Source organism: Gallus gallus, chromosome 4 (assembly GCF_016699485.2).
Source record: "Gallus gallus isolate bGalGal1 chromosome 4, bGalGal1.mat.broiler.GRCg7b, whole genome shotgun sequence".
NCBI classification, from domain to species: Eukaryota; Metazoa; Chordata; class Aves; order Galliformes; family Phasianidae; genus Gallus; species Gallus gallus.
The window spans coordinates 65,686,277-65,713,736 of NC_052535.1; the positions used below are offsets into that span (position 1 = coordinate 65,686,277).

The following is a 27,460-nucleotide window of genomic DNA, read 5'->3' on the forward strand; positions in this document are numbered from 1 at the left end:
TAGATTATATTTGGCGGACTTTGATCAGTGATAACTGTATATGATACCTGAAGTTACAGTTCAAAAGTCTCTACTGTGGTTAGCTCACGAGTTCCTGAGAAGCTGCGTTTCTCAACTGAAGGGCTGGAAGAGAAAGAAAAGGTTTGGATTGTCTTTGGGAGAGGGGGAGGGAGGGGGGGGGAAGCTCCCCACTTTATGGAAGTGCTTTTTTCCATAATACCTAACCCTCTAAAGCTGTGTGCTTCAGACAGAACGCTGGTAATGGTTGGCTGTCTGTTCAATGTTGATTTTTTAAATGCCCAAGTATTTCCTCTTTCTGTTTTGCCTCTTGTTATGCTGAACTTACCGTAATTTTACATCTTATGTATAGACGTTATGGATAACATTCACCTGAGTGTCACAGCTGTGCTGCTCCTTTACTTTAATCGTCCTGGATCAGCGGGAACCAAGTCACAGCAGCTTCTTAATACACATCACCATACAGACTGCTGGTGGGATGAGAAGTTCGTAGTGAATTGCTCTTTCATGGGACTGCCTGCTGTTCCTGAAGATCTATCACTAACAGCCGTAACAGCCGATTTAAGTTACAATAACATTAAAACTTTCCTGTGCACCACCGGGAGAAATGAAGACTGGATGCTGAAACATCTGAATCTCAGTAACAACCTGATTTCTGAAATCTCCATCACTGCTTTTAGAAACTTACCAATTTTGGAAACTCTAAACCTCAATGGTAACTCCATCAGCACCCTCACACTGGACCCACCTACGCCTGCACGTGTATCTCAAACATTTGGAGAAATCCACCATTTCCTGCCTGCTTTGAAAGTATTGTCAGCTGAAAGGAATAATCTCCATGCAGTTCCAACAGGTGAGCATTTCAAAATATGTAAGGACATCACTCACAAGGAGTAAATCGGTTTGGGATAAAATTTGGTACATCTTAGTAGATTGTGGCCTTCCAGTACTTGAAGGGAGCGTATAAACAGGAGGGGGAATGGCTCTTCACAAGGGTGTATAGCGATAGGACAAGGGGGAATGGTTTTAAACTGAGAAAGGGGAAGTTTAGGTTGGATAGTAGGAGGAAGTTTTTCACACAGAGGGTGCTGACACACTGGAACAGGTTGCCCAAGGAGGTTGTGGATGCCCCATCCCTGGAGGCATTCAAGGCCAGGCTGGATGTGGCTCTGGGCAGCCTGGTCTGGTGGATGGCGACCCTGCACATAGCAGGGGGGTTGAAACTCAATGATCATTGTGGTCCTTTTCAACCCAGGCCATTCTATGATTCTATGATTATGATTCTATGATTTAGAATGAGACTATCTCCATTGGTTATGTATCAGGTGTGGCCAGGGTTCACTTGCGTGCAAATACACACTGGAGGTTGTTGAACAACAAATGGGTTGTGTGGGATTCGTTTGGTTTTATATAGTCTTTTCAATCATAATGCTTTATGTCAGTCAATTATAACTAAAATTTACCCCCTAAGAGGCAAGGAAAACCACCAGACTCTACAATTCAATTGTGAACATTAATATCTAAGAAAATTACAAAAGGAATTTCATACTACTCTTCAGAAGAAAGTCAATACTCTTCTAAATAAAGCTGGCCCCAAATTCAGTATTTCACAAAGATGGGAAAATACGTTTAGTTCACTCAAATCTGCCATTTGGCACCCAAATTGACACCTATTAACAATTCTTTAAGGCTTTGCTAAACTGGGGCTTTTAGGGGCTCCCTGCACAGTGTATAAGAAAACAAGACATCTTCAGCATTCCATAGAGCTGCTTATGCAGGACAGATGCTGTCCTCATGAGGGTTTGCTGAAGGACGTACTGTCACACTTAATCCACAGGCAGACACAGGTACAGAAGCAACAACATGCTTTCGATTTCAGTCAGGCCTATGTCCTATGGTTACAGATCAAATCATTCCCCATCTAAAAAAGGTGCAGGTGGTAGTGAAGAGGAGAATCTGCATCACCTTTTGCATCCCCATCTTTTATTTGCAAGTAATATTTGGAGTAATTAACGGAGTACAGTCCCTCTCTTCAAACTGTTCCTTCGCCCCCACTCATTCTCCAGAGAAGCAGGCTAGAAGTACAGAGATCAGAACGATTCTCACAGCATGAAGGAATGTTACTGCCTTTATGGAGATGCAATTAAAAAGAAGTCCTTTGATTGTGAATATATCACAATGCCCGCTGTTGATGTTACACAGCTGGGAAAACAAGAATATGAAATGTAAAATAATTCTGCTCTTCCTAGGGCTAGGACTGCTGCAGTCTTTACAGACTGTCCATCTGTCGTTCAATGGCATACTGCAGATTGACCTGAATGATTTTCACAACTGTTTGCAGCTGAAAAACATCTACCTGCAAAGCAACAAGATAGCAAACATTCATCCCGACGCCTTCAAGGATCTCAACAAACTACAGGTCGTAAAGCAGCATTACAACAGTTTCAGTGTTTTGTGCTAATCACTGCTAAAGATTCTCAAATCAGCTATCTAGCAATGATTAGATTGGTCTGATTATTTGTACACAATTATAAAATTTAAGCAAATAATTTAAATAGTCGTTACTTGTATATAGCACATCTACAATTGTAAATATATAAAATATAACCATACAATTACCCATTTAACTATGCCACACGCCAGCTCATAACTGGCTTAAACACAGACTTCCCTTCCTTCCCCCATCCCTTCCACGTGTGCTCAGACACACACGCCCTTTCCACTCCTCAATGAAACACAAAACACTAGAATGCTATTATGGGCCTTTATCAACTTTGGCACAGCCAAGCTGAGAAGGAATTGTGCATGAATTACAGAAGAAATGAGGCTGAAGAGGCTATTTCTGAGGAGACCAGAGAGCCATAAAAAGACTGAACAGCCCCTTGCATGAACTCCAGGTATCCTCTGGCAAGAGCCCTGCAGGTTCCCAGCCACACAGAAGTAGCCTACAATGACAGGCTGCCAAACCCCTGTCCTAAAATGAAAAACCTCAGTGCAGTATGTTTGAAACCTTGAACACAGATACTGTTCCCACTCCTTCAAGAATGCTCTTTTAGTAAAATAAATGTTACGGTTGATGTTGCAACTCAGATTCTGTTCTAAGGCTTACCAAATGATTAGCAAAAAACTATTCTCAGAAAGAGAATTGGCATTGGAATGGGCTGCCCAGGAGGGTGGTGGAGCCACCATTCCTGCAGGTGTTCAGGAACTGTGTGGATGTGGCACTGAGGGATATGGTTAGTGGGCATGGGGTGACCAGCTGGCAGTTAGATGTGGTAGTCTTGAAAGGTCTTTTCCAATCTTGAGAATGCTATGAAATTAATTCTGAATGAATTACTTCCACGTAGGTCGTGGATCTCCGTGAAAACCCTCTGACAACCATTCTACCCCACCTATTAATAAATTTGAACGTCTTTCAACTCAAAGTGGATGTGTTCAACAATTCCTGGATATGTAACTACAGACGTCACACCTTCAAACACTTACTCCGTTTTCCTTCTGCCTCCATGAGAAAAAAGCTGATTACATCGTGCAGTAAATCTGCCGCCAGCTCACAGAAGCCTCTGCTGTATCTTTCAAGTTTCCACCTGAACTACAACGACAGCGTTTTGTTCAGGACAGCTGTGGTCCCACCGAGGGAGACGTCAGTGCTGCGCTGCAGCGTGGATAACACACTGGGTATGTGGAACCGGGCTGTGCCCCACGCGGGGCTAAAATCCTACTGCGTGCAGAATGCTCACACACATCTGGTTTGAAAAGTGGGCTTCTGAAGGTGCTGCTTTAAATATAACCAAGCGACAGTTTAACATGCTAATTAATAATTATTACACCAGAAAATTTGAAAGTCATTTTTCCCAAAGGTGGAATCATAGAGTGGAATCATAGGTATCGTAGAACGCAATCATAGAATGACGTGGGTTGGAAGGGACCTTAAAAATCGTCTAGTTCCAACCCCCATGCCTTCATCTCCTTTCCTGTGTTAAACTAATGAGTGATGCCAACCATATACAAATTCCAGTATGCAATATGTTGCAAATGTGTAAGTTAATTATTGAATGCAAACAAAGCACAGAATGGGCTTTTACTGTGGTTAACAGCTGTAGGGCAGCAGTTCTGGATGAATGTAGAAAAAGGATACAGCAGAATTTCTGGTATTTGGTCACAGCAGAGTGAAATAAATCATAGAATGGCCTGGGTTGAAAAGGACCACAATGATCATTGAGTTTCCACCCCCCTGCTATGTGCAGGGTCACCAACCACCAGACCAGGCTGCCCAGAGCCACATCCAGCCTGGCCTTGAATGCCTCCAGGGATGGGGCATCCACAACCTTCTTGGGCAACCTGTTCTAGTGTGTCAGCACCCTCTGTGTGAAAAACTTTCTCCTAATATCCAACTTAAACCTCCCCTGTCTCAGTTTAAGACCATTCCCCCTTGTCCTATCACTATCCACTCTCATAAACAGGAGTGGTAACGGCTGTTTATACGCTCCCTTCAAGTACCAGAAGGCTGCAATGAGGTCTCCCCGGAGCCTTCTCTTTTCCAAGCCAAACAAGCCCAGTTCCCTCAACCTTTCCTCATAGCAGAGGTGCTCCAGCCCTCTGATCATCTTAGTGGCGCTCCTCTGGACCCACTCTAAGAGTTCCACATCCTTCCTGTACTGGGGGCCCCAGGCCTGGACGCAGTACTGCAGATGGGGCCTCGCAAGAGCTGAGTAGAGGGGCACAATCAGCTCCCTCTCCCTGCTGGCCACCCCTTTTTAAATGCAGCCCAGAACACAGTTGGCATTCTGGGCCGCAAGCGCACACTGCTGGCTCATGTCCAGCTTCTCATCCACCAGGACCCCCAAGTCCTTCTCCCCAGAATTGCTCTCAAGATCTTCCCCCAGTTTGTATAAATACCTGGGCTTGCCCCGACCCCAGTGCAGCACCCTGCACTTGGCCTTATTGAAAGTTTATTTGTGTTTGAAAGGGAGAGTACTCGCTCCCCTACAGAAGTGCAGCCCCCGTGGACTGCAGCACACAGCTTGCTCAGTGCAGAGTTCAGCAGACACGGGCACAGCACTCACAGTTCAGGGGACAAAAACCTGAAGAGCTCAGACTTGGCAGAAGGAACACTGAGACAAAACTCAAAGCAGAAGAGGCATTTGTCATCAACCCAAGGCAATACTATTTAACAAACTAATAGTACTACAGGGTGTAAGGCTTTCCCTTTGGGAACTTTATCCCCAAATGAAAATAATTAGAGTCTATCAGAACCACCGTTCTGTTCCGCTTTCCAAGTAAATCATAGAAGATGTGATCAGGGTTCAAGTCAACAGAGTGTATGGCTCCTAAACTCAAGTGGAAGCCCAAACAATCGAAAAGCAAAGCTGTACATACAACATTGGAATACATTCCAAAAGGTAGAAACCAGCCACATCCTACACTTGCTAGTGGCTGGAACGCTTGTTGGGTGCACACAGATTGCCTTGGTTTGCCAACCGTCTTTGCTACAGTCTGAGCAGTAACCACAGGAACAACGCAGCAGTTAAAGCACTGGCAGAGACCTGACAGGTTGCTCTCAGCTGCCTGCAGCAGCACAGCCACACTGTGCTAGGCCCGTGCATCCTGCACCACGCAGAGCCACAGCGGTTTGTAGCATGGCAAAGACCAGCCATCAGCCTGGGGTCCTCCTCCCTCATCCACACCACTCTCCTCGTAAAGCCCGCTGTTAGCACACTGCACGTGCTGTATTTTAAATACAGAGGAAATAGAAGCCTATTTAACAGATATTTTGGCACAATGACAAGCGACCATGGATAGAAAAAAAAAAAAGATTTTCATAGAAATAACAAGAAAATTATCACAGATAGGTATGCCTGTGTAGAAATAACCTGACTCCATCGGCCACATATACTCTGCTTTTAAGAAAACTTCAATTTGTGTTCTCTTTCATTTCAGGTAATGGAGTCTCTTGGTGGACACCTAAAGGCAGAATTTCAGAGGAAAGCAGTTCTCCTCATCTGACACTGGATAAAATTAATAATTTAGTAATACACAATGCTGAGAAAACCGATGAGGGCTTATATGTGTGTGCTTTTAATACAGCAAGGAAGAAGTATCTCATCTACAGTGTACAGGTGAAAGAAAGGGTTCCAGCATCTCTGGTTAGAAAAACTCGGGCCACCAACCCAGGCGGTGTCAGAGCAGGAGGAACGCAGCAGGACCTGACGCTGGCTGTATGCCTCTCAGTGTTCATTACATTCCTCTGTGCCTTCTGCCTGGGCGCCCTGGCCAGGCCCTGCCTCACACGCTTGTGGATGCGCATGTGCAGGAACAAAGCTCCGGCTCCAGAACACATCTACGCTAACCATGCTTTTTCAGATGAAACCCCAAGCAGGGAGCACTCCACGAGCAAACCAGTGAACACACAGCATAATACGTTCGTTCTTTATGAGAATTCTTCAAGAGACACACATGCTTCTCCTACACAAACTGCTCAGCTGTACGAAGATGTCTTTGGTGGCATTGGACGCACACCGAGTACTGAGGAGTTCCCAAAACAAAGCAATAGTGAGGTTCACATAAAGAAAAATACCGTGTCTTCCAACACCAAAACTAATAGCAGTGATGCCATGTATGTAAACACAGGACAGCTTACTGCAAGGATGGATTACGAGAGCAGCAATGAAGTAACACCAAGGAAATTAACGGGGAGTAGTTTGTCACCATGGGAAGACCCGAAGTACGCAAACAGCACAGACTCAGAGCAGAGCAGAGTCCCTCCCACGCCCAGCAGACACAACACTGGCTCTCACTCAGTTCAGGTGGACCCTGCAGACACAGATTTACCCTGCACAGGAGATGCTGGATTCCCACTTCCCACAGTACAACCCCAAACCAGTGTGCGAGATTCCAGGGACAATGAGGTGGGCAACAGCTCTGGTCAGCAGCAGTCAGAGGCAACACCTGAATACAAAGGGAACATTTCACACCATGAACCTACAAGCACTACAAAATTTATGTCTGGAAGGCAAATCTATGATAGAGAATTTGGTCTAAATAGCAACATAAATACAAACAGTGATGTGGGTGATCTTATTTTACCCAGTAGCTCCAAGAGAGATGCAAATATTGAGAACTTAAGTGTTTACCAAAAACCTGAGAATGCTCCTCATACAGAGCACAGCTGTAAAAGGGACTGTAGAAACGAGCGAGGTAATTTTGCAGATCTCTTCGGTGACAGTTCTTCAGATGAAGGGACTCCGTTCACAATGAGTGACTGCAGCTCCTTAGAAGACTTTGACCTGGAACAACCCGGCGTTAGCAGCAACTTGCCAGCTCCTCTGTCATCGCTGGAGAAGGCTGACACAAATGGAACTGGTAACTCCTCAGCACCATTAGAATCGCTGAGTATTGCTGCAGAACTTCGGCGTATTGGAAAACATGGAGATAAGCACAGTGCATATTTTGGAACCACGACTGATTATGGGTCGGACACCATCATGCCTGAAGCAGCATCAGCTCGTGCTGCCAAAGGCAGCGATCATGTAAGCACGTCAGGTTCAGACTCAATTAGTTCAAGTCCAGAAGTTCCTGACACACTTGGTTATTTTACCAAAGAGTCAACAGCACAAAACTCCATTTCTGATTCTCCCTATAAGCACAATGCAGACTTCAGCAATACAGCACTTTCATTAAAACATTCTCCTACATACACAACAGATACCGAAAATACTCCTGAAGATGCTGAGCTGCAGCCGCATCGGTTTTCCTTTCAACCACAGCACCTCCTCAGACACAGCCCCACAGAACAGAAGGAACGCGCACCAGAGGTAAGCACAGAGCAGCTCACAGATGACAGCTCCTCTGAAAGTGACTGTGGGGAAGGGGACACTGCTCTGAGATGGAACACGATTACATCTGAGAACGATCATTTTGATCGTACTCCCCTTGACACTGGTTTGAAGGCAACTGTTACAAAAGCACCTCTCCCGCACGCCAGCACAGCCAGCAACGAATCACTTCATCCACCCCTACCTGAAAACACGACAGAAAAACCTTCTACGGTTATTATGGAGAAAGAGTCATTACCACAGGGTGAGCACATTAATTCAGCTAGACCTCACGAAGATAAAACACAAAGAGGTGAAGAACGTGATGAATACGGGGAATTACAGGGCAGCAGCAACCGCAGCCCTTCTGACGAAATGCAATCATGCAGCGTTATGGCAAAATTGCACCTTGAATCTCATGGGAAAACACAGTCAGTCTTCAACATAGAAAATTATTTCCAGTTGGATCCGAATGAAGAGAACGTGTATTCCTCCCCAGTCCCACCCAGCTCCCTGAGCAGAAGCACACAGCGCAGCTCAGGTCTGTTCCCACAGAACACTGCAGGAAACAAAACCTGCCCAACAACCAATCCTAATGAACTGGAAGGTGACACTTCTCTGACAGCACCAGAGAACAGTTCTACAACAGCTGCCAGCCTCCTGGATTCCAGCGAAAAGCGCTATCAAAAACCTCAGGCCAGTTTAGGCCAGGGCCAGCTTTTCATTAAGAAGAAAAGAGCGTTTGATGGATTTGCAAATATTTTGCAAAGTAGGAGAGCAGACTCTGATGGTTGAGACACAGCGGTGTACTACTAACCTCCTGCAGGTGCAAAGTGGCTGCATCTTAGAATGAAGTCAGGGGGAGTTTCTGCTTATCTTTGCTCAGTACAGCTATCTGCCTTTAACTTCAGAAACGCAGGTTATGGAACCAGACCTGACTTGTGTGCTGTGTAAAGCATGGATTCATCTAATTCAGAAAATAAACTTACTCCAAAGGGCAACTCAGGCTGACACATATCTGTGTACATACAGGTCAGATACCACAGACTTGTACTTGCAACTCTACGATTCCTGAATGAGTAAACTCAGTAGTTATGTTTGCTAATAAACCTATTGCTGAGGTCTAGTAATATACTTGCTTACCGTTGGTACTGAGATATTAGTTTCCTTTGTAAATTCTAACACACAGTTTTATTTGTCAAAAATAAATGCAACAGGTGTTCAAGGAACGTTTGGACGTTGTGTTGAGGGACATGGTTTAATGAGAACCATTAGTGATGGGTGAATGGTTGGACTGGGTGATCCTGTGGGTCATTTCCAACCTCGGCGATTCTATGATTCTATGTTTGCTACAGGAATCACCCTATATGTGGAATAGAATATATTACTGCCTTCTGCTTTTGTGAACCAAATTTCTGGATTACAAGTCTCTGAATTTCCCCAGCTTTGCAATATTACATAAAATCTAAGCAGTATTCAAGTGCTGCATTCCTAGAAGTCTCTGGCATTTGAATTCATTGCAAAATGCAGAACCAGTATGTTTAGGTAGAGGGGCAGAGCTGACATCACATAGGACCTCTCCAAATGAGAGCATGCCAATAAATAAAAATAAATGGATGTCAGTCGTCAGAACCCTCGAATGCACACAAGCAGTGTGAGAGCTACAAGCAGACCTTTTTTCCTCACTTCTTTTTTATCAAGTTTTATTGATAACAACTGTAAGCAAAAAAATGTAACTGCAAATAAATTTTCAGTTTTTCATCTCTTATTTTCTTGGCAATTTTGAAGCTCTACAAATGTTACTCTACCCTCATTCAAGATAATGAAGACTACTTTACCAATGCTTTTAACTTCTGAGGATTATTAAATGAATATTCTACATGAAGAGAAAGCACTGCCTAGCCAAAAAAAAAGACATGGGTAATAGTTTGGGTAAAGCAAACTACTTATAGGTCACAGAAGGTAAGAGTGGCCAGTGCGACTTTAAAAAGGGAATACATTCAGACAATGCAGACTTGCTCTTTATGTTATGCACTGACTGACCTTGGCTTGTGTCAGCTGCTAACACAGTAAGACATCTGGCCACATAAGTGAGCCAATTTCGTGGATCATGGCAAAGAAAAAAAAAAAAAAAAAGGTGTCTGTGTGACTCTGTTGGTGTCACAGCAACATCTGCTCAGTTGCTGCTACTGCAGTTCAACAGGCTTTCAAAATATACATTGGCAAAATTGTTTCTCATCTTCTCCAACCACCAGAATGCTGCAGTAGCATTACACACAGTACGTTACTTCTGAGGAGCAGCAAGTGTCCTAAGATTCCTTTTGTGCAATACAGCTTCAGATTACTTGTTGTTCTCATCAGATCCACAGAGAAAATACATTTGCTCCTTCATCAAGGAACTCTTAATATGTGCCAAATTACTTCCTCCTACTGTCACAACGTTGTTGATGTTCTGCCTGAAACTTACCTTCAGATTTCTACCTAATCTTGCACCCTTGCTTTGCTACTGTTAAAACGCAAATACTCAGCTTCTTCTCCTTTCTAATACTTCCTTACATCATTAGCAACTGCTCTTAGAGATAACGCAAAAACCTTTTACACTTTCTGTGGCTTCCGGCCATCGCTCTTCTTATTTTGTGCCTTCCCCTCTTCTCCATCCACCCTATTTCTCCAGGCCCTTCTGTACCCAAAGCTACCAACCTCCTGTTCCCTGCACCCCTTTGAGGTTCTATTGTTATTCACTTTTCTTTACAATTCAGCCGTTTTCAATCAACTACACCTCGTTTGCACTGAAAACATTCATTTAATCACTGAGCATTTTCTAGAATACCTATTATTTTTTCCTCCATAGAAGTCATACATGCTGAAAGGTGTAACTCAACTGCTCTAGAGATGTTTAAACTTCTATAGTTACTTCAGCAGTAACTTCAGGTAAAAGAAAACAACAACAAAACAATAAAACCACAATCTGAACACACACTGTATGAATTCTCAAACAAAGAATGAAGATCTGACAGTATGTTGGTAATGGTCTGGGCACACCTTTCTTATACGTGCTCAGCTCAAGGGTCGAAAGATATTGTATCCCTCAGAGTCAATGAGTGCAGGAAAAAAAACTTAAGTCTTTGAGAAGGTGGAGAAATTCAGAATGAAACAAAACTTGGATTTTCAACCACTTGTTTACAATACAGTGACAGTTAACAAGTGGTCTGCCACAGGCACAAAGCATTTCAGTCTTTCCAGAGAACATTAATTACCGGGCTAGAAAACAAACCTTGAATACAAAGACATCCATATTTAATCTACATGTAATTAACATCAGAAACTATTTGGGCAGCAATATGGAAATGTTCCTAGTACAGAAGACTGTGACTCACCTCATACTGAATAAAAAGAGGAGGCAGCATTCTTACGAGTGCTGAAGGCAATTCCAGCTTTGATCATCAACTTGAACTTATTGAAAAACAGCTTCCCTAGTAGTCTCCACATGAGAATATTACTTAAAGACAAAGATATTTACATTAAAATATTGTCAAAAATATAGTGGTATTGATATATTAAGTGGTAGCTTAAGTACTGCACAAAATTTAAAACAAAATCTTCAGAGATGTGCCCAAATTGTATATTTTATTCATTTTGTCAGGATTTAAAAGTCTGTTTCCTATTCAAAAGTAGATATGGAACTCAGAAAGAACTATAAAATAGTAGGATTAGCTAATGGTTCCTTTTAAAACTAAAGCCAAGAATGGGTTACATACATTTAGGCTGCAATATTCATGTCTTATCGCTAACAACTTTTCTATTGTTCTGCTTTGATATTATCACTTCTGCTTTAAAAAGATCAACTCAACAGCCCATTATAAGTAAAATAATCAACAAAGTATTCTAACAGATAAGAGAAAGACACATATTTGGACTCACAAACACACTTCCAGAAATACCACCACATTCAAATACTAGTAGACTGGTGTTCGCTTCCAGTGTTACATTTGAATAATACCTGGAATTTTTTTTTAGCACATGCTTCACATCACAGAGTGGATGAGGTTGGAAGTGACTCGTGGAGGCCATCTGGTCCAGTTTCTACTCAAGCAAAGCAGGGTGCCCAGGCCCACGTCCGGGAGGCTTTTTAAGATCTCCAAAGAGGACATTCCACAGCCTCCCTGGACAATCTCTTCCAGTGGTCCATCACCTTCACAGCACAGAAGTGCACCCCAATGTTTAGAGAGAATGTCCTGTGATCCAGTTTTTGCCCACGGCCTCTTGACCTAGCGCTGGGCACCACTCAGAGGAGCCCGGCTCCCTCTTCTTCGCACCCTCTCCTCACATATTTGTAAACACTGATGGGATTCCACATGCACTGAACCTTCTCATTTCCAGGCTGTACAATCCCAGCTCTCAAAACCTTCCCTCATATGAGAGGCACTCCTTTCCCTTCATCGACTTTACGGCCCTCCACTGGACTCTGTCCAGGAGATCCGTGTCTCTTTGGTACTGAGGAGCCCAAACCTGGACACAGCATTCCAGGTAAGGCCTCACCAGTGCTGAGTAAAAGGGAAGCATCACCTTCCTCAACCTGATGAGGACACTCCCCCTGATGCAGCCCAAACATTAATCTTCTCTACTACAAAAACACATTGCTGACACGGTTCAACCTGGTGTCCCCCAGGACCTTCAAATTCCTTTCTGCAAAGGTGCTTCTCAGCCAGTCTAGTCCTCGTATGGCACTTGGGATTATTCCTCCCACGTGCAGGACTTCGCATTTCCCTTCATTGAACTTACTGTGCTTCATACCAGCCCATTTCTCCAGCCTGACCACATCCCTTTCCATGACAGCACAACACTTTGGTGTATCAGCCACCTGCTGAAGGTATGCTGTGCCCCATCATCCAGATGGTTAATGAGCATGCTCAACAGGACTGAAGCCCAGCCTGGACCTGGGGTACAGCACTAGTTACAGGCCTCTAACTGGACTTTGTGCCCCTGATCACAATCCTCTTAGTGCAGCTTTCTGCCAGTTTCCAACCCACCACATCATATGCTCATCCAGACAGTATTTTGTCAGCTTCTCTAGCAGGATCTAAGGGGAAGACAGTGTCAAAAGTCTATGTCAAGATAAGCAGGTAACAAAGATGCTTCCTTCAGATTCCATCCTATAAAAAGACAATTTCAGCAGCAGCGCTTCCTGTTAAAAAAAACTGTATAACAACACTGTTTTACATCCACTCACCCCACTTGAAACATACCCGTTTCCAAACGTTTTAAGTATTAATTTACTGTAACACTGTGAGTAAGAATCACAAGACTGTATATACTCTCCTTCAACAGAACTTCGGAGCCCAAGGAAGTTCTCTGCTAGATGTTAAGGATTGCCAGTGGAAGAGAAGCATATTCACATCAGAGAATTTCTGAAGCACGAACCACAGAAAAATCTTAAGTCCGTTTCTGAAACCAACACAAATACTCTTTATTTGTGGGATTCCATTTTACATCAACACCAGCAAAAGACCTAAAAATTAACCAGATGAACTCATGTAAGGTGGTATAACAGCATTTCCACCAGTTTGTAAGTCATACGAGTTTAGCACACCTTATGCATGTAATACCCAAATAACTAAGACATAAAGCATTCACAGTTACAGGTTAACTGCTGTTCCAACAGCAGCTTCATTAGGAACTACTTGGTGACAACACACATACATACACACACACACACACATATATATAGAGAGGGGAAAAAAAAAACACATTTTGGTCTCAGTTACAGACAATGACCTATTTAGTTGGTGAATGGGTTCTATACACTTACATAGCAATTAGAATGGGTAAAATATAAGGCTTATAAAGAGGTATTATAGCACTTATAATTAAAAGCAGGGCACATGGTAACCTTTAAAGCTGTCTATATGAATTTAAGAGCATTTAACAACTTGTTAGGCTTGTGACTAAGGGTCAACAGAAATCTGGGGAAACTCTTACATAACTGAATTCTATTTCTTTCCCTCCAGAAAATGTAATTCAGGAATATTAACCAAGTAACAATGAGATAAAATCGATTTTGATTGTGCAAACATTATTTGTGTTAAAATAAAATGTATTTTAATTGTGGTAAAATGGGACATGCTTCCACTCCTCTACATATGTCAGAAAAGGCCATGTAAAGGTAACTCAAATATTTATTTTAGCTTAAAGACAGTCTTAAACAAGTTTAAACTGAAAGCTTAAATATATACTGCATTCCCAGAAATTCCATCCTCCTCTACTTGCCCTTCTTGAAAGCAAACAAGATAAAAAAATCAATAAGAATTAAAATTAGTATTTTAATTTACAGTATTTTTGCTGTATAATTAAATATACACTAATTTAATTTGAGGAATACTTGTTACTACTCTCGACAGCTATTTGGACAGTAAAGAGCTCTAAAATGTTTGTTACCTATCAAATGCTGTCTAATACTCAGTCTCCTGTTTCCTTTAATCAACTGTCTCTCCATTTTACATCTTCCAAGTACCAGGCATGAGCTGCACATAAATCATCAAGTTTCTGCTACAAGTGCAGTTATATTACATCCACAGGATAAGCACAAGACCCTTGAACACATCTGCCAGAAAGACCTCCCAGTATTCAAGAAATTAGGATATTCTGTATACTACTACTCAAGTATGCGGGGAAGGGGGAGGAGGGGGAGAAGAAGAGGGGAAGTACATCAACAGTATGATAATATAACAAACTAAAAAGCAAACACCAAAGTTGAACTAAAAGCAAGGTAAACTGAGTGGCTTAGTTAAGTTTCAACAAACATAGTTAAGTTTCGACAATTGTTTAAACATGAGAGAGAACTCCTTCAAAACACAAGACCTCGCAGTGTTAGGGTTCTCTGTGGGTCAGAAAATAAAGCAAAAACAGAAGGATGGATAACAGGGATGGTTATTAAGCCATACTGGGGTTTTTTTTCAGACCACTTCTGTCCATTCCTGTACATTTTGGTAAAGTTGCCAACTAGCTGCAGTTGCATTTATGGTCTATCTTACTTACGCTCATTATAAACCTGTCAAAGAACACAAATTCATCTTGGTTGTGAGTGGAAGATAAAATGAGCAGTATCTGATCTGTTCCCAAACACACTCCTCCTTTCCATCGCTCACAATTACTTTTATCCAAAGAGGAAAATGAAAAGTTTACTCATACAGTGTGAGTACTTTGAGGTCTCTTTTTCTCTCTTTTCTTTGTTTTCAAACTTTGTATCCTGCAAAACATTACAAAACCTTGAAAAAGAGCACCCAGTTAAGCTGAACAGATTTCTGCTGACCCCATTACGTGAAAATTACACCTGTAACAGTGATAGATTAAAAGTGTCTTTGGCTCTTGCTTCCATTACTGGAAGCCGTATTTTTCTGACATACAAAACTTGTAATGCAAACCTTGTGTTTTAGCAGTGTTCATGCTAATTTGTGCTAAATTCTACAGTCACTAAGTAGCCTAATATTTAAGAAAATTACAGTATTTCACTTAATATTTTAGCAAACACAATGTAGCCTGATGTTACAAGTCATATTGCTTCCAAGGTCATTCTTTAAGAACTAAATCAGCAGTTCCACTGATATTTACTTATAGTTATACTATGGTAATATACACATTTACATCAGAAGTCATATTAAAGTGTGTGTCAGAGGCTTATTGTAAACATTAAATACCACACTTCACTGAATTAATTTCTTGTGCAAAACTGGCATCAAACATGGAACTAAGATTACATGTATTAATAAAGGAAAAGCAATGACTATGTATGTTTTACCACTACTAACTCTAAAGGATGCTATTTATTATTTAGTGTCACGGAAATCCAAAGGTGACTATTTTATGGGAAATGGTAGTACTTTCTTCTTAGCTTCATGAAATTCCAGGTTTTGTATATGTGTCCTTATTGTATATTTATGTATATACAGATACACACAAACACACGAACAATTTTTGTCTTTGGCAGCTTAGTCTGACAAACAAAAACCACCAACAAAACACAGATTTGAACACAATTAGACCACCCATACCAACAGGTACAACCTCCCAGACCAGGGCAATAAACCAATATGCTTCTGCAGAACAAATCCTGAAAGTAGCTGAGTTAGTGACAGTTGTTCCTGACTTCATGATATCAGAATGGGACAGCTGAAAATTTCACATTCAATCCCAAAACACACCCTCCCCCTCTCATACCCTGGACCGCGTTCTGAAAAATATCTAAACTGCCAATACCTCATCATATATTTCTACAGAAAAGTAATGCTATTCTTTGTTTTGAAGTGCCCACCGGCCCTTTTTTGTTAAAGGTTCCATGAATTAATATGGAACATTTCAATAAATCCTTAGGAGATTAAGTTTAGTAGCACCAGATCCTTCAAGAACCTATTTATAAAAGTCAACGATAACAGTTTTTTAATAAAGAAGGGTAAGGCAAAGACAATGCAACAAAAATACAGAAATTAAGCATCATCCCACTCACTCACTCATTTTTCCCAAGGTAATCAGTAGGACTGTCCTACACAGATAAAGAAATTAGTGAAGTAGGAAGCGGTCCCTAATAAAAAGTAGTCATTTAATACTGGTGTTTAACGTGCCCATTGCCTGCAATGGACACCCTGCTAGGGAATTCCAATCCCCAGCGTGAAAGAAAAAGCAACGCTTTGACAATATGTTTAATTACTCAGAAACATAAAGTTAGAGACCATGTGAAAGACCAACGTTACAAATCAGAAAAGAGAAATCTCTATTACCTATGTGCTAGAGGTGAGCAGATTTTATTCCCCAGACCACTATTCTTAGCGAGAACTTTAAGTTTCACTATATTGCAACAAAATCCAAACACTCTCGGTACAACAAAAAATAAAAGGAGTGTGCCAAAGGCAATTTACAAAAGTCTAACACCCATTTTTTAAAAGGTACTTTAATTTGTTCAATTGTACCTGTAACGACCACTGCAGTTTTAACATTAAAAAGTCAGTACTTTTTCTTCAAATGGAAATAAACTGTGGCATGTACAACTACTACAGTGTTTTAATATTTATATATGATTTTTGTTGTTGTTATTAAGACATAGATGCTTCACTCCTATTAAGCAATAGGTCAAGTTTGGCAGATTCCCACTAAGAAAGTCACTTCATCTCTTCTCCCCTCACAAATTGGCATCTCAGATAGTAACATTAAAACTGACAATAGTTCTTCACCGTAACTATGTCCAAGCAGTCTGTTCATTTTCTGAAATGCTACGTTTGAGACCAAAAGAAAAGCAAAATAACTGAAGTTTCAACAAACATGTAAGTGATGACTAGAAATATGCCACAAAATTATTTTAACAATACATTTCTGCAGAAATAATCCCTAGTTGAAGCTTTTTTTTATACACATATACAAAATTTCGACAGCAATATACACATAATCACAGTGAAGACGCTGGCAAGTTCACCAATTTGTAGTGTAAATACAAAATGCAAAGCAGCCTTCAAGGAGAACAATGCTACACAGCAAGCATAGCTAGCTTGTTAAATGGCAAACACCAAAAGTTCCCTGCAAAAGGGACGCAGTGCAAGAAAAGCAGCATGCACTTCGATACAAACAGCAGTTTATGGCTAATGGTTGACATAACTGTGGTAACAGTGACTCTTGAGTGGCTGTGCATAGTTGAACTCCTACGTCATTTGTTTTCCTTTATACCATTCCACAAACTCATCCAACAATACTGGCCCTGTAGAGAGATCAAATAACTGTATTTTACAAAATTTCATAAAAGAGCACCAAATGATTAAGCTCAGAGAAATAAATTATTTTCAAACACCAACATATGGTAGTACTTACAGGCTCCATCTTCATCATAATTACTGAGGTCAAGGTTGATTGTTCTGCTGAATTCAAGAACGTTACACCATTGGTCCTTATTGATAACTTTGTATTTTGATTGCTGCTTGAGGCAAGAAACAGAAGTTACTGAAACATATCTTCAACTCCTTCAAATTCAGGTTTTTGTGCAGGAAATTTAAGCCTCAGAATGAATTATCATTATTTGCAACTCATCTAAAACTAAATAGGATTAAAGAAGCCACTAAACAATCAAATTAGTATTGAATAATTTATGTTTCACGTTAAGCCATCTTTTAGTGGATGAATATGCATCAATAAGAACAGAAGTCAAGAAGTAAATCGAAGACATTTTATACTCTGTCTTGCATCAAATAAAGATCAACAGCATAGGGATTTGAGAAATAAGAAGAAAGTAATGATATCCAGTTACAAATGCCATTTTGGGGGTGTTCGTATAATTTAATTCAGAAAAAAATATCTATTCATTCTATATCTAAGTAAAATAGTGTCAGACAAGACAGACTAAGTATTTCAACATCCTTACCTCTAGAAATTGATGAAATACTGGAAAAAGAGACCATGTTTTTCCTAGAAGAAGGCCCAACATACACTTGGCAGTATTTATGTCTAGGCTGCGCTGGTCCTTTTCCTGGATGAAATGGAAAAAAGTCAAAAGGCAAAAAAAACCATAGAAAACATTTATTTACAGCAATATCTAACTTTTTTTTAAATTAAAACCCAACCTTCTAGTAAAACTTCCTTCCTCACAGCTAATGGCTTGCTGTAGAGGATGCTTTCCATAGGAGTGACAATTATCTGAGAAAGTCTTACTGATGAGGCATGTATTCCTGTTTGTGACTTCCTAACTTTCTAGAAAACAACAGTCATACCCATGTTTGTATGCACATATCTGCATGGCCATAAGTGTCCTGACATAGCATCACTGCACATATTTCCTGAGGTTTTCTTACAACCACACAAACTGTCAGAAGGTAACTAAGCAGCTATCGGTTAACAATGGCTATGTGAAAGTGATCAGAGGAGGTTCCTTGGTCTGTTATTCTACTGATCACATTAAATTCAGATTAAATGAATTATCTAACAAGCAGAGGTAACACGATACCGGAACATATAGCAAATGGAGACTTCTCTCAGAACTGTCCCAGTTTTATGCCAACTTAGCAGGAGTTACATTCAGGCTTGCAGGGCCAGGAATTAATTTTTCACTGTTTGTTGTTGCTTTTGTGTTATTTTGTCTCTTAAAGAAAAAACATCACCATCTGTATCTAGCAGATTCATTACACCTGATTAGTAGGAAAGTTTTCATGAACTTGATAACGTGACTTGGTATACCTTGAAAGTTACAAGCCTATACATGTACTATTTTTGCTAATGAGCACTTCCCTGAAAAAATTGCCTTTAAAATGAAAATCACACAAATTTTCCAAGTCAAAACCAAAGCTGCTCCCATTAACTTTTTTATATAAATAACATGCATCATTCAGATAAAAAACACATTCATCTGCTGCATGTAATTAAATATATGGCCCCTTATTAGCATTCATTTCTATTTTTCTACGTGCCACTCTCCTGTACACCTCCTTTGACATTATGCTATTAAAAGTTCAATAATTCTATTAATCTAATATAGTTTCAACAATTCTGTTGATATGGTTCACAAATTGCAATCATATCAACTTGCAAATCTACAGCTTTGTGTTTTCTTGTTTCTTTCAAAAGATGTCAGAAATTTCTAACACAAACAGACTGTTTGTGTTAGAAACCTTTCCTGAGAGCACTGTTTGTCAGACCCGTTTGTACCTCTTGAAAATACTCCATCCACTGACCTCTTTAGAAGTGATTTATTTGATGGCCTGTCACTTACTTTTGATAGGCCAACAGCTGGCACAGATTTGCAATTAGTCAAACTTTTTTTTTTCTTAATCAATTCAAAATATTTCACCAGTATCTTGAACTTCTTTGGCAGTGTTAAGTATTTCTAACCTCTGTATTTTATTCTCAGCAATATTAGCAGAATAAGCCTTCACACAATGTACTTGGTTTTGGCTGGGACAGAATTAATTTTCTTCACAGCAACTTGTCTGGTGAGGTGTTCTAAATCTTTGACCAAAATAAAGTTGATAATACAGCAGTGTTTTAGCCATGGCTAAACTGTATTTTATTTGCACAACATCAATGTCCTTTGCTGTTTCTCTCTCTGCCCACCCAGTGGATAGACAGAGGATGCGCAAGAGCTTGGGAGGGCAGATGCAACAAGGCAGATAACCCAAAACAATCAAAGAGATACTCCATGCCATACAGCATCATACTCAGCAACAAAAGGGAGAGAGCAGATTTAGGGAAGTTAGTCATCTGTCTAGGTCTCCCCATGGAAGATGGTGAGCAATTGTCTTTGCAACACTTGCTTTTTTCCTTTTTCTTCTATTTCTACTTCTCCTTCACTTAATGAAACTTATCGCAGCCCACACTTTTTTCTTGCTTTTACTCTTCCCTCCACTGATACCAGGACATTGCTTCATATGGTTTCATAAACGTTAAGAACATAACTGAAGATCTTCCAAGACTTTTTAAAACCAATATTTGTATTATAATCACCTCTTATCACATTTACTATTTTTACCACTCGCAGAAAAGGCTGAAATACCTTCCTGTTTTAAATATGTTTATGCTTAGAAAACTCAAACAGTAAGAAAAAAAAAGTCATTATAGCACAAACATTTGTTAGAAAGAATCTTGAGTGATATCTTAAGAGAAACATATTTACTCTTAAGCATTACCTATCAAAGTAAAGTTTAGTTTTGTATGTTAGCATTCTGCAGTACTCACCCGTGCAAAGTCAAATGCATATCTATAAATAAGTTTAAAATTGGTAGGCTCATTTAATAAAGATCTCAAGCAATCCAGGGAATTTCTCAATTTTTCTGTAGTATCACATCTGGAAGAAAAGCAAAGAGTGAATTCATAATCTAAATTCTTGCACAGATGTCTGGTGTTCTTAGAAAAAGAGTCTCTACTGTGTATCCCCATCACTACATAAAATACGAAGGCATAAGCTTGCCTGTGTAAGATACCTTGATTTAACCCGCAGGACAAAACACATGTAGATAAAATAGTGAGGTCTTATGCTTGTACTGTGATAAAGAATTGTTTGAAGCTGTAGAAAATGCACTCCCCATGAGATTAAACTACAAATTGGTCTACAAAAGGAAAACCACCAACAAACCACAGAAGGGAAATAATACTTCAGCAGAGCTATAGAACTTCCGAAAGTTTTGGTGATTCTGCTCTGTAAAGATAAGCCAAAACATAGCTCTTCTCCCCAGCTCTATGAAACGTGGTTATTCAACTACTGCTATGTTAATTATGCCATAAAGATAAAATTTCAACTGGAGAATGCAACTCTTAGAAAGAACACGAAAATGCGGTTGCAAAAAAAATGTTTGCAATGTTTAGCATTTTAAACTGAATATGCTCTAACAACATACCAATATCTAACACTCATGCAATGACAGTAAAGCTCAGGAATAAATAGGTCCTACCCAGTCACACAAAGACAGATGTCCATGCAGACAGAAACAACGTGCCTCATTATATTTCTGTTTTCTTGAGGCTGCAGACATTTTAAAAGTATTCAACAAGCAGCAGCCAGGTTTCAAGTTGTCTTTGAATGAGCCATATCACCAGATGCAGCGACAAAAAAAATATTGCTTCTGCTCTATAGTAGAGCACTGTTTTAAGTTATGATTTAAAACATCAAAGTGCATTTTTTCTACAGCAGCCTGTATTTACTATAAAAACAAATCTTAAGAATTTTTTCAAAGCACTTACTGTAGTGATGTCATTCCTTTTAACCATTCTTGTAATGTAAAGTAGCCCATGTTTTGTGCATCCAACTTCCATGCTAATACAAGCATTACTACCTGTTTCAGAGGTAAAAAAAAGTGAAAGCTGAAGAGAAGCAACAAAAATATCTGCATGTTTTTCAGTTGCTGCTTAGTAGGCTACAAATACTTTATTCAAATAAACAAAACATTCAGAACTTTGATATTGAGCACCTACTTTAAAAGAGAAATCTACATATAACAAACCTGCACATAATTCAAACCATGAGATAGCAGCACAAAGATAGAAAGTCAGTATCAGTTAGGTTAGCCACCTTACTTCAAGGGAGCAGGCACAGAATGTCACAGTAGTAAGCTAGTGTGCATTGTAACCATGAGGAAGATGAGCCAGCACAGGGTACAGAAAAAGTTTCCCAAAATGATTAAATGTAAGCACTAACTTGAGACAAGTTACATTTGTTAAACTCATCTAGGTAAGCATCCATTGCAAGCCATAATCTTTATGAAATCCAATTGTTCTTAAGGTGATAATGATCCCACATGAATCCAGCTACCACATGGTACTGTCAACCCCATCTAATTTTGCAAGTCTGAACATGAACATTCAAGTAGATGTTAAGTACACTGAATGAACTAACATCAGCACATATCAATCCAGAGGCTGATTCATAATTGCTTCAATTTTGCCCCAAAGGAAACAGAATCCTTTTAATATCTCACATAGAATGCTGAAGCAATAAAGAATTTGGAAAAGTGGTATTGGAAGATTACTGTCATATTCAGGATACTTAAGATATATGCATGCAAAAAGTGGCAGGCAACTATCCCTGCAGACTAGAAGGAAAAAGTGTAATCAAGCAATTTAAATTTGCAACGCTGACTAATACTAGTGTAGCTCTATATTGTTAATGCAAAGTCAGAATATCTACTTATATACCTGAAATGTCCCTATCAATCTCAAGGGTTTATCACACTAATAAATTCCAAAGGTACGAAATTACAACTTATATTACCAGCAAATCATTCAAAAACATCTCTCATTTTAACCAATGAAAGACGATGGTTTACAAATCTTGCAAAAGATGGGACTTGCACATACATTTTAAAAAGCATGTATTAGACACCAGGAAAAAAGGCTGTATAAAGCATAGCTATTTGCTTCCTAAAATTCTCTCTCTCCTTCATATATATAAAAATATAAAAATAAATAAATAAACATAAAAATAAAATTTCACCTTACTTGGATTTTGAAACAGCATAATGGGAGTGCTAATACCACTCACAGTATTCGAAACCTCTTTTTCCCATAGAAAACATCAGCTGGTAGTTGTGTTAAATCTCCAGTGTTGTCTCAGAAAAGATGTCATCACCTGTTTTTAAACTTTTTATTTTCTTCTTTTGGCAGGAAAAGAGTGGATAAAAAGGTGTGGGGGGGGGAAGGTGTGGAAAAGGCAAATTGAGTTTTTACTCAAGTTAACAGTTCTAGTTTCAGAACAAAGACAGGTTGGTTCCAAATGCGTACTTAAACCTCCCTGGTTTATATTCCTTTCTCTTCCAAAATTTCTATTTGAATTTTTTTAATTCTTGATGGAAAATTAAGAGAAGTTAGACAGGTTCATCAACATCATAACACACTATGCACCTTCTGAGTGGACCTCAAACTTACATTTTCTGGTTCAACTCCAATGTCTTCACAAAATTTCTCCATACCTTCTGGCCCTACAATGTCATCGGTGCCTGCAAAGAAAACCCACTTTATACATCTCTGAGAATTATAATGGACTGATCTTTAGAGCATAAGAGAAATTTAATCACAGAGTACAATGTGAACTTTCATATGCTTTAGTTTGGTTTATTTGGCATGCAATAAATATTTCCCCACTTACAATCAGACGTGGATACACGCGTATCTTTATCTCACCTTTGAAAACAAAGACAGAAAAACTATAGAACAAATTTTCACTCTTACTAATATCTTTTATTCCACCCAGTTACCAAGAGTATCTAGGAAGAGTACATGAATAAGATCTTTAACAACACAAACTAGCAGAACATCCAAGTAATATTAGCATGGTTAAATGAGTGAACAATGATTACTGAAACTCATTTCTCAGTTTGAATCTCTACTCTTATCATAACATTGTATCATGTAACATTATGGTGTCTAGATATCTATGATACAAGAGATTGTCATTCCCAGAATCTTATGCCATACTGTTTCATTCATATGCTAACTCTACAAAACGTTATCTACAAGAAAGACTCTGAAATAAAAATGTCACGTTCCTGTTTATTCATATGGCAACAATACTACAGCTGCACATTACACGAATTTTAGTACTGCATAGGGAAATGAAAATATCAATTACATATAGCTATATCTTTGCTGACTTAAAATGAAAAAAAGGTTGAAAAACAGACGTTATTAAAATACTCTACTTTCAGAATGCTGTTCAATCAATATGTTTGTAGCACCTACAGCACGCTGTTGAAAAAAGTTATAGGCATTATTGTATTGTGCTTTTTTCTTTTAATACACTACATATTTGGACTTTTTTTTTAGAATTATTTCATTCGCATTAAGAAGGGCTTACTTTGGGAAGAAAAGCATTAGAGGTTGACATCCGTACTTCTATTCAATATAAGGAGTACAAGAAAGAGGTACAAAGAGTACAAGAAAGGGACAATAATTCTAAGCTTTACTATTAGGTGACGTACTATTCTAGAAATAATAAGGTTTAATTAAATATTTTCCCATCTTCCTATGACATCCTCCCATTCACACTTTTGACTGTAATCAGAGCCTTCAAAATAAAATTCATTCTGTAATAAAGACACACTAGTGGAAAAAAAAAACAACAAATCCCGTGCTGTCTGCAGACGTATAGGAGAAGACTTTAAAGAGCACAAAAGAGATTATTACTTGAAAAAAAGTTTCATTTTTCACAGTGTTATTAAATACAGTAAACAAGATCATCCTCTCCACTTTTCTGTTATATCTTGGTGTACGCAGACAATGGAAAATCAAAAGTTCTTTCATACACATCCTTCCTTTCATCCCTTCTCTCCACCAAAGTCGTGATAAAAATGAGTTATTCCCCTTGCTAGAGTAAAAAAATAAATAAATCAAGCTGATCAGAAAGGCAGAATCTAACAGGTAAGGTGTGGCTTGAATTTGTCTGAATCTCCTTTCACAGACTGCCACAGGCATGTGAGATCTCAAACTACTTAATTTAGCATATACAATTTTATTAGAAGAAAAAAAAGATTTATTACATCAAATCAAGTCATTCTTCATTACACATAAGGATAGACAAAACAGAACAAACTGTGAGCAATGTTATCCAAAACAATGGCAGAAAACTGCAAGATGACCTTGTTTCCTTTGTCAAACACCTATTTCATTTCCTTTTGGTCTTCTTTACAGTCATGAGATTTTTTTTCCCATACTTGAAGTTCTCCCCTTCAGAAAAGCACGTGTAAAAAAAAAATGAAAACAAATAATGACCGATGACTTCACTCAATGTTAATGGATAATCTGTTGTGACCATTGATCATAATCAATAACCCTACAATACCTGAAGGAAGTTCTCATACATTAAAGCAATAAGTAATTCCGTTGATCCTCTTTGTACCTTCTAATGGAAAACTATTCAGAGACTGTTATGGCATAGTTGTGTTTATTTCTTTCTGTGCTAGAAACTAGAACAACCAGATTTAACAGCAACAGTTAATTTTACTACCTCCACTACCTTTTTATTTAGTTAGTTATTTTTACATTACAAACATACCTTCCCTAGGAACAGTTCTGCACTGCTCGGTGCTAACTCGGTGCTAACTCCATGGCAGATGGAGTAACTTATAGAGCCAGACAGGTAACATTTTGTACAGAAGTACAATTTTAAATATAAATTAGAGTAGTCAAGTATGTCCATTCACTCAGCTCACTTAATGCCATTTTTATAGGTTAAATTGTTACTGAGAGGAAACTTGCATTTCACACTAACCTGCATATTCATAGAACCATTCTAAGCATCTTTTACTTGAAAAGACTTCCTCTTCTGCTTTTATTCTAGTCGAATCATATTTTCTATACATTCTTAAAAAAAAAGAAAACAAAACAAATAATTAGTACATCAATTTTTGAAAAGCAACAGTCTAGTCAACAGCCACTGTAAGCAGCAATACATTTACTTTCACCAGTGAATTTACTCAACATTCTGACCTTGTATTGAGTCATTTAGTGAGCTACTTAGCAGAGTAAGAATCACTGAATCTACTGTGTTTGCTCAGTCTGTCACAGTTCAACTGATCCATACCTTATCCATGTGCATGAACCATTCTAACAACAGAGACAGCCGGGTCCAGATTCAACCCCAAAGTGCTTTATGCAAGTCCAAATAAGACTTGTGCATATTACTAGCTACCATATTCAACAGATAGGCTGCAATTTGGTTGTGGGTCTAAACCCACAGTAATTCCATGTTATTGTTAATTGTAGTTCTACTTGTAGGTATACAACGACTTCATGCGTTATTTATTAACTATGGAGAACTGTACATACTTTTTGCCTCTTCAAAAACTCTAGAAAAGGCATAAAGAGGCCTTGACTCTTGACAGGCATGACCCATAGTAACATTATTCTAAAGGCAGTAAGTTGGTAACAAAAGAAACAAACAAACAAAAAAAGAACCCAAAAAACAAAAGAACAGAGAGAGGAGGTTACAGATCCTCACTGATAATAATAACCCCATTCATCATAGGTTATATCAACAGCTATCTGAAAAGTTAAATCAGTAGTGCTCTTTTCCTCACGGAGATAACCAACAAGGTGATGTCCTCCTCAAACCTAATGAATTTTAACTGCTTTCAAGAAATAACACTGAAGTACCAGCCTCCTGAATTTAGTATCTGAATCACATTAAACATACAACGTGCACAGAAATTACTCCATTCTCTAAACTCTTCTGAATCAGAAAACACCACTTGTGGCAGCTTGTTAAAGAGAAGAGACTCAGCAGTGCAAGTAGTTGTTCACTGCTGCACCATCTGATCCACTTCCATCACTCAACAATAGCTCAGACTAAAAGATGGAAAAGAGCTGAGGAGCAAAGATGAGAGAAGCAAGCCACAAACAGTTCTGTGAATGCTCCAAGCATGCAGCCTTTACTCCTAAAGTATCAAAACTTGCTGGGGGCAGACAACCAAGCTGGTTCCACAATCATTCTGAAACAACTTCATGAGATTAAATGGAGTTGATTTCATCACCATTTTGTCCTTCTAGCTAGACATGTAAAAGGTCTCTCTACTTATAAGACTGTGGTACAATCATCTTCTGCTACCAGCATTTTCCACCTAGTTGTTTGTAACTATCTAGTAAAAGGCACACATTGCACTGACAGTAGCACAAACAACTATTTTATGTTGTCATCATTTTTTTAAAGCAACTAACCATTAGAAAAGTAATAATGTTCACAGAAAAATTATAACCTGTTAATTAGAAGAAAAACATAAATGAAGATCTTTAGAAATTTCCAGATTGAAAGAAAAATCTACATTGCATTGCACCATGCTGACCTTCAAGAAACAGAAACTAAGCAGACAAATGAGCCATGTGTCTCAAAAACATATACTGACATACTCAAGACTCAGTTTACTCTTTATTTAATTTTGAAAACACTTTTTCCTATTTGAATTACCTAACACGCATAAGCTTTAATGCAGTTGCAAAGGAATAGGATGACTTTGCTGCCTAATAAGGAATCAACCAAGCCAGAAGCTATTAGGTTAGATAAAGTCAAAGCTGGAGCAATCTCCTACCTTGAACTCTCCCCACCTACTTTCTTTTTTTTTTTTGGAAGCAGTCTGAAAAAAAGCATCCTCATAGTTGCAGAATTAACTATGATTAGGAAT

The 27,460-nt window shown here is 39.1% G+C and overlaps 2 protein-coding genes across 52 annotated transcripts in view; one reads left to right on the forward strand and one right to left on the reverse strand.

The window, feature by feature from the left end:
• Nucleotides 1–68: 68 nt before the first annotated feature.
• Nucleotides 69–9,061, forward strand: LRRC66 (leucine rich repeat containing 66). Of its 2 annotated transcripts, XM_004936032.5 has the most exons (5): nucleotides 69–141; nucleotides 371–871; nucleotides 2,268–2,437; nucleotides 3,366–3,696; nucleotides 5,959–9,061. In XM_004936032.5, exons 2-5 carry the CDS (start codon nucleotides 376–378, stop codon nucleotides 8,625–8,627), a joined length of 3,666 nt encoding a protein of 1,221 aa, XP_004936089.2. In that variant the 5' UTR covers nucleotides 69–141; nucleotides 371–375; the 3' UTR covers nucleotides 8,628–9,061. The 2 variants fall into 2 exon arrangements, with proteins under 2 accessions (XP_004936089.2, XP_040556171.1); XM_040700237.2 differs by lacking the exon at nucleotides 69–141 and having other exon boundaries at nucleotides 611–871; nucleotides 2,360–2,437.
• A 4,213-nt stretch (nucleotides 9,062–13,274) lies between these two features.
• Nucleotides 13,275–27,460, reverse strand: part of DCUN1D4 (defective in cullin neddylation 1 domain containing 4) — a 38,074-nt gene continuing 23,888 nt past the window's right edge. For 45 of the 50 annotated variants that reach the window (XM_025149933.3, XM_015285514.4, XM_015285513.4 and 42 more), the window contains 7 exons: nucleotides 25,555–25,646; nucleotides 23,214–23,284; nucleotides 21,534–21,625; nucleotides 20,532–20,640; nucleotides 18,229–18,333; nucleotides 17,682–17,784; nucleotides 13,275–17,571 (listed from right to left, as the gene is read on the reverse strand). In XM_025149933.3, coding sequence (XP_025005701.1) covers nucleotides 17,516–17,571; nucleotides 17,682–17,784; nucleotides 18,229–18,333; nucleotides 20,532–20,640; nucleotides 21,534–21,625; nucleotides 23,214–23,284; nucleotides 25,555–25,645 — 627 coding nt within the window. In that variant the 5' untranslated portion in view covers nucleotide 25,646 and the 3' untranslated portion in view covers nucleotides 13,275–17,515. The remainder of the gene's footprint in view (nucleotides 17,572–17,681; nucleotides 17,785–18,228; nucleotides 18,334–20,531; nucleotides 20,641–21,533; nucleotides 21,626–23,213; nucleotides 23,285–25,554; nucleotides 25,647–27,460) is intronic. The other 5 variants (XM_025149934.3, XM_025149930.3, XM_046941213.1 and 2 more) reach the window with 1 other exon arrangement.

What these genes read in the sequence shown, in the direction of transcription:
- LRRC66 (XM_004936032.5), top strand. Translation starts at nt 376, where the DNA reads ATGGATAACATTCACCTGAGTGTCACAGCTGTGCTGCTCCTTTACTTT. An exon ending in AGGATCTCAACAAACTACAG is followed by an intron (nt 2,438 to 3,365) that starts GTCGTAAAGCAG and finishes ACTTCCACGTAG; the next exon opens with GTCGTGGATCTCCGTGAAAA. An exon ending in CAGCGTGGATAACACACTGG is followed by an intron (nt 3,697 to 5,958) that starts GTATGTGGAACC and finishes CTTTCATTTCAG; the next exon opens with GTAATGGAGTCTCTTGGTGG.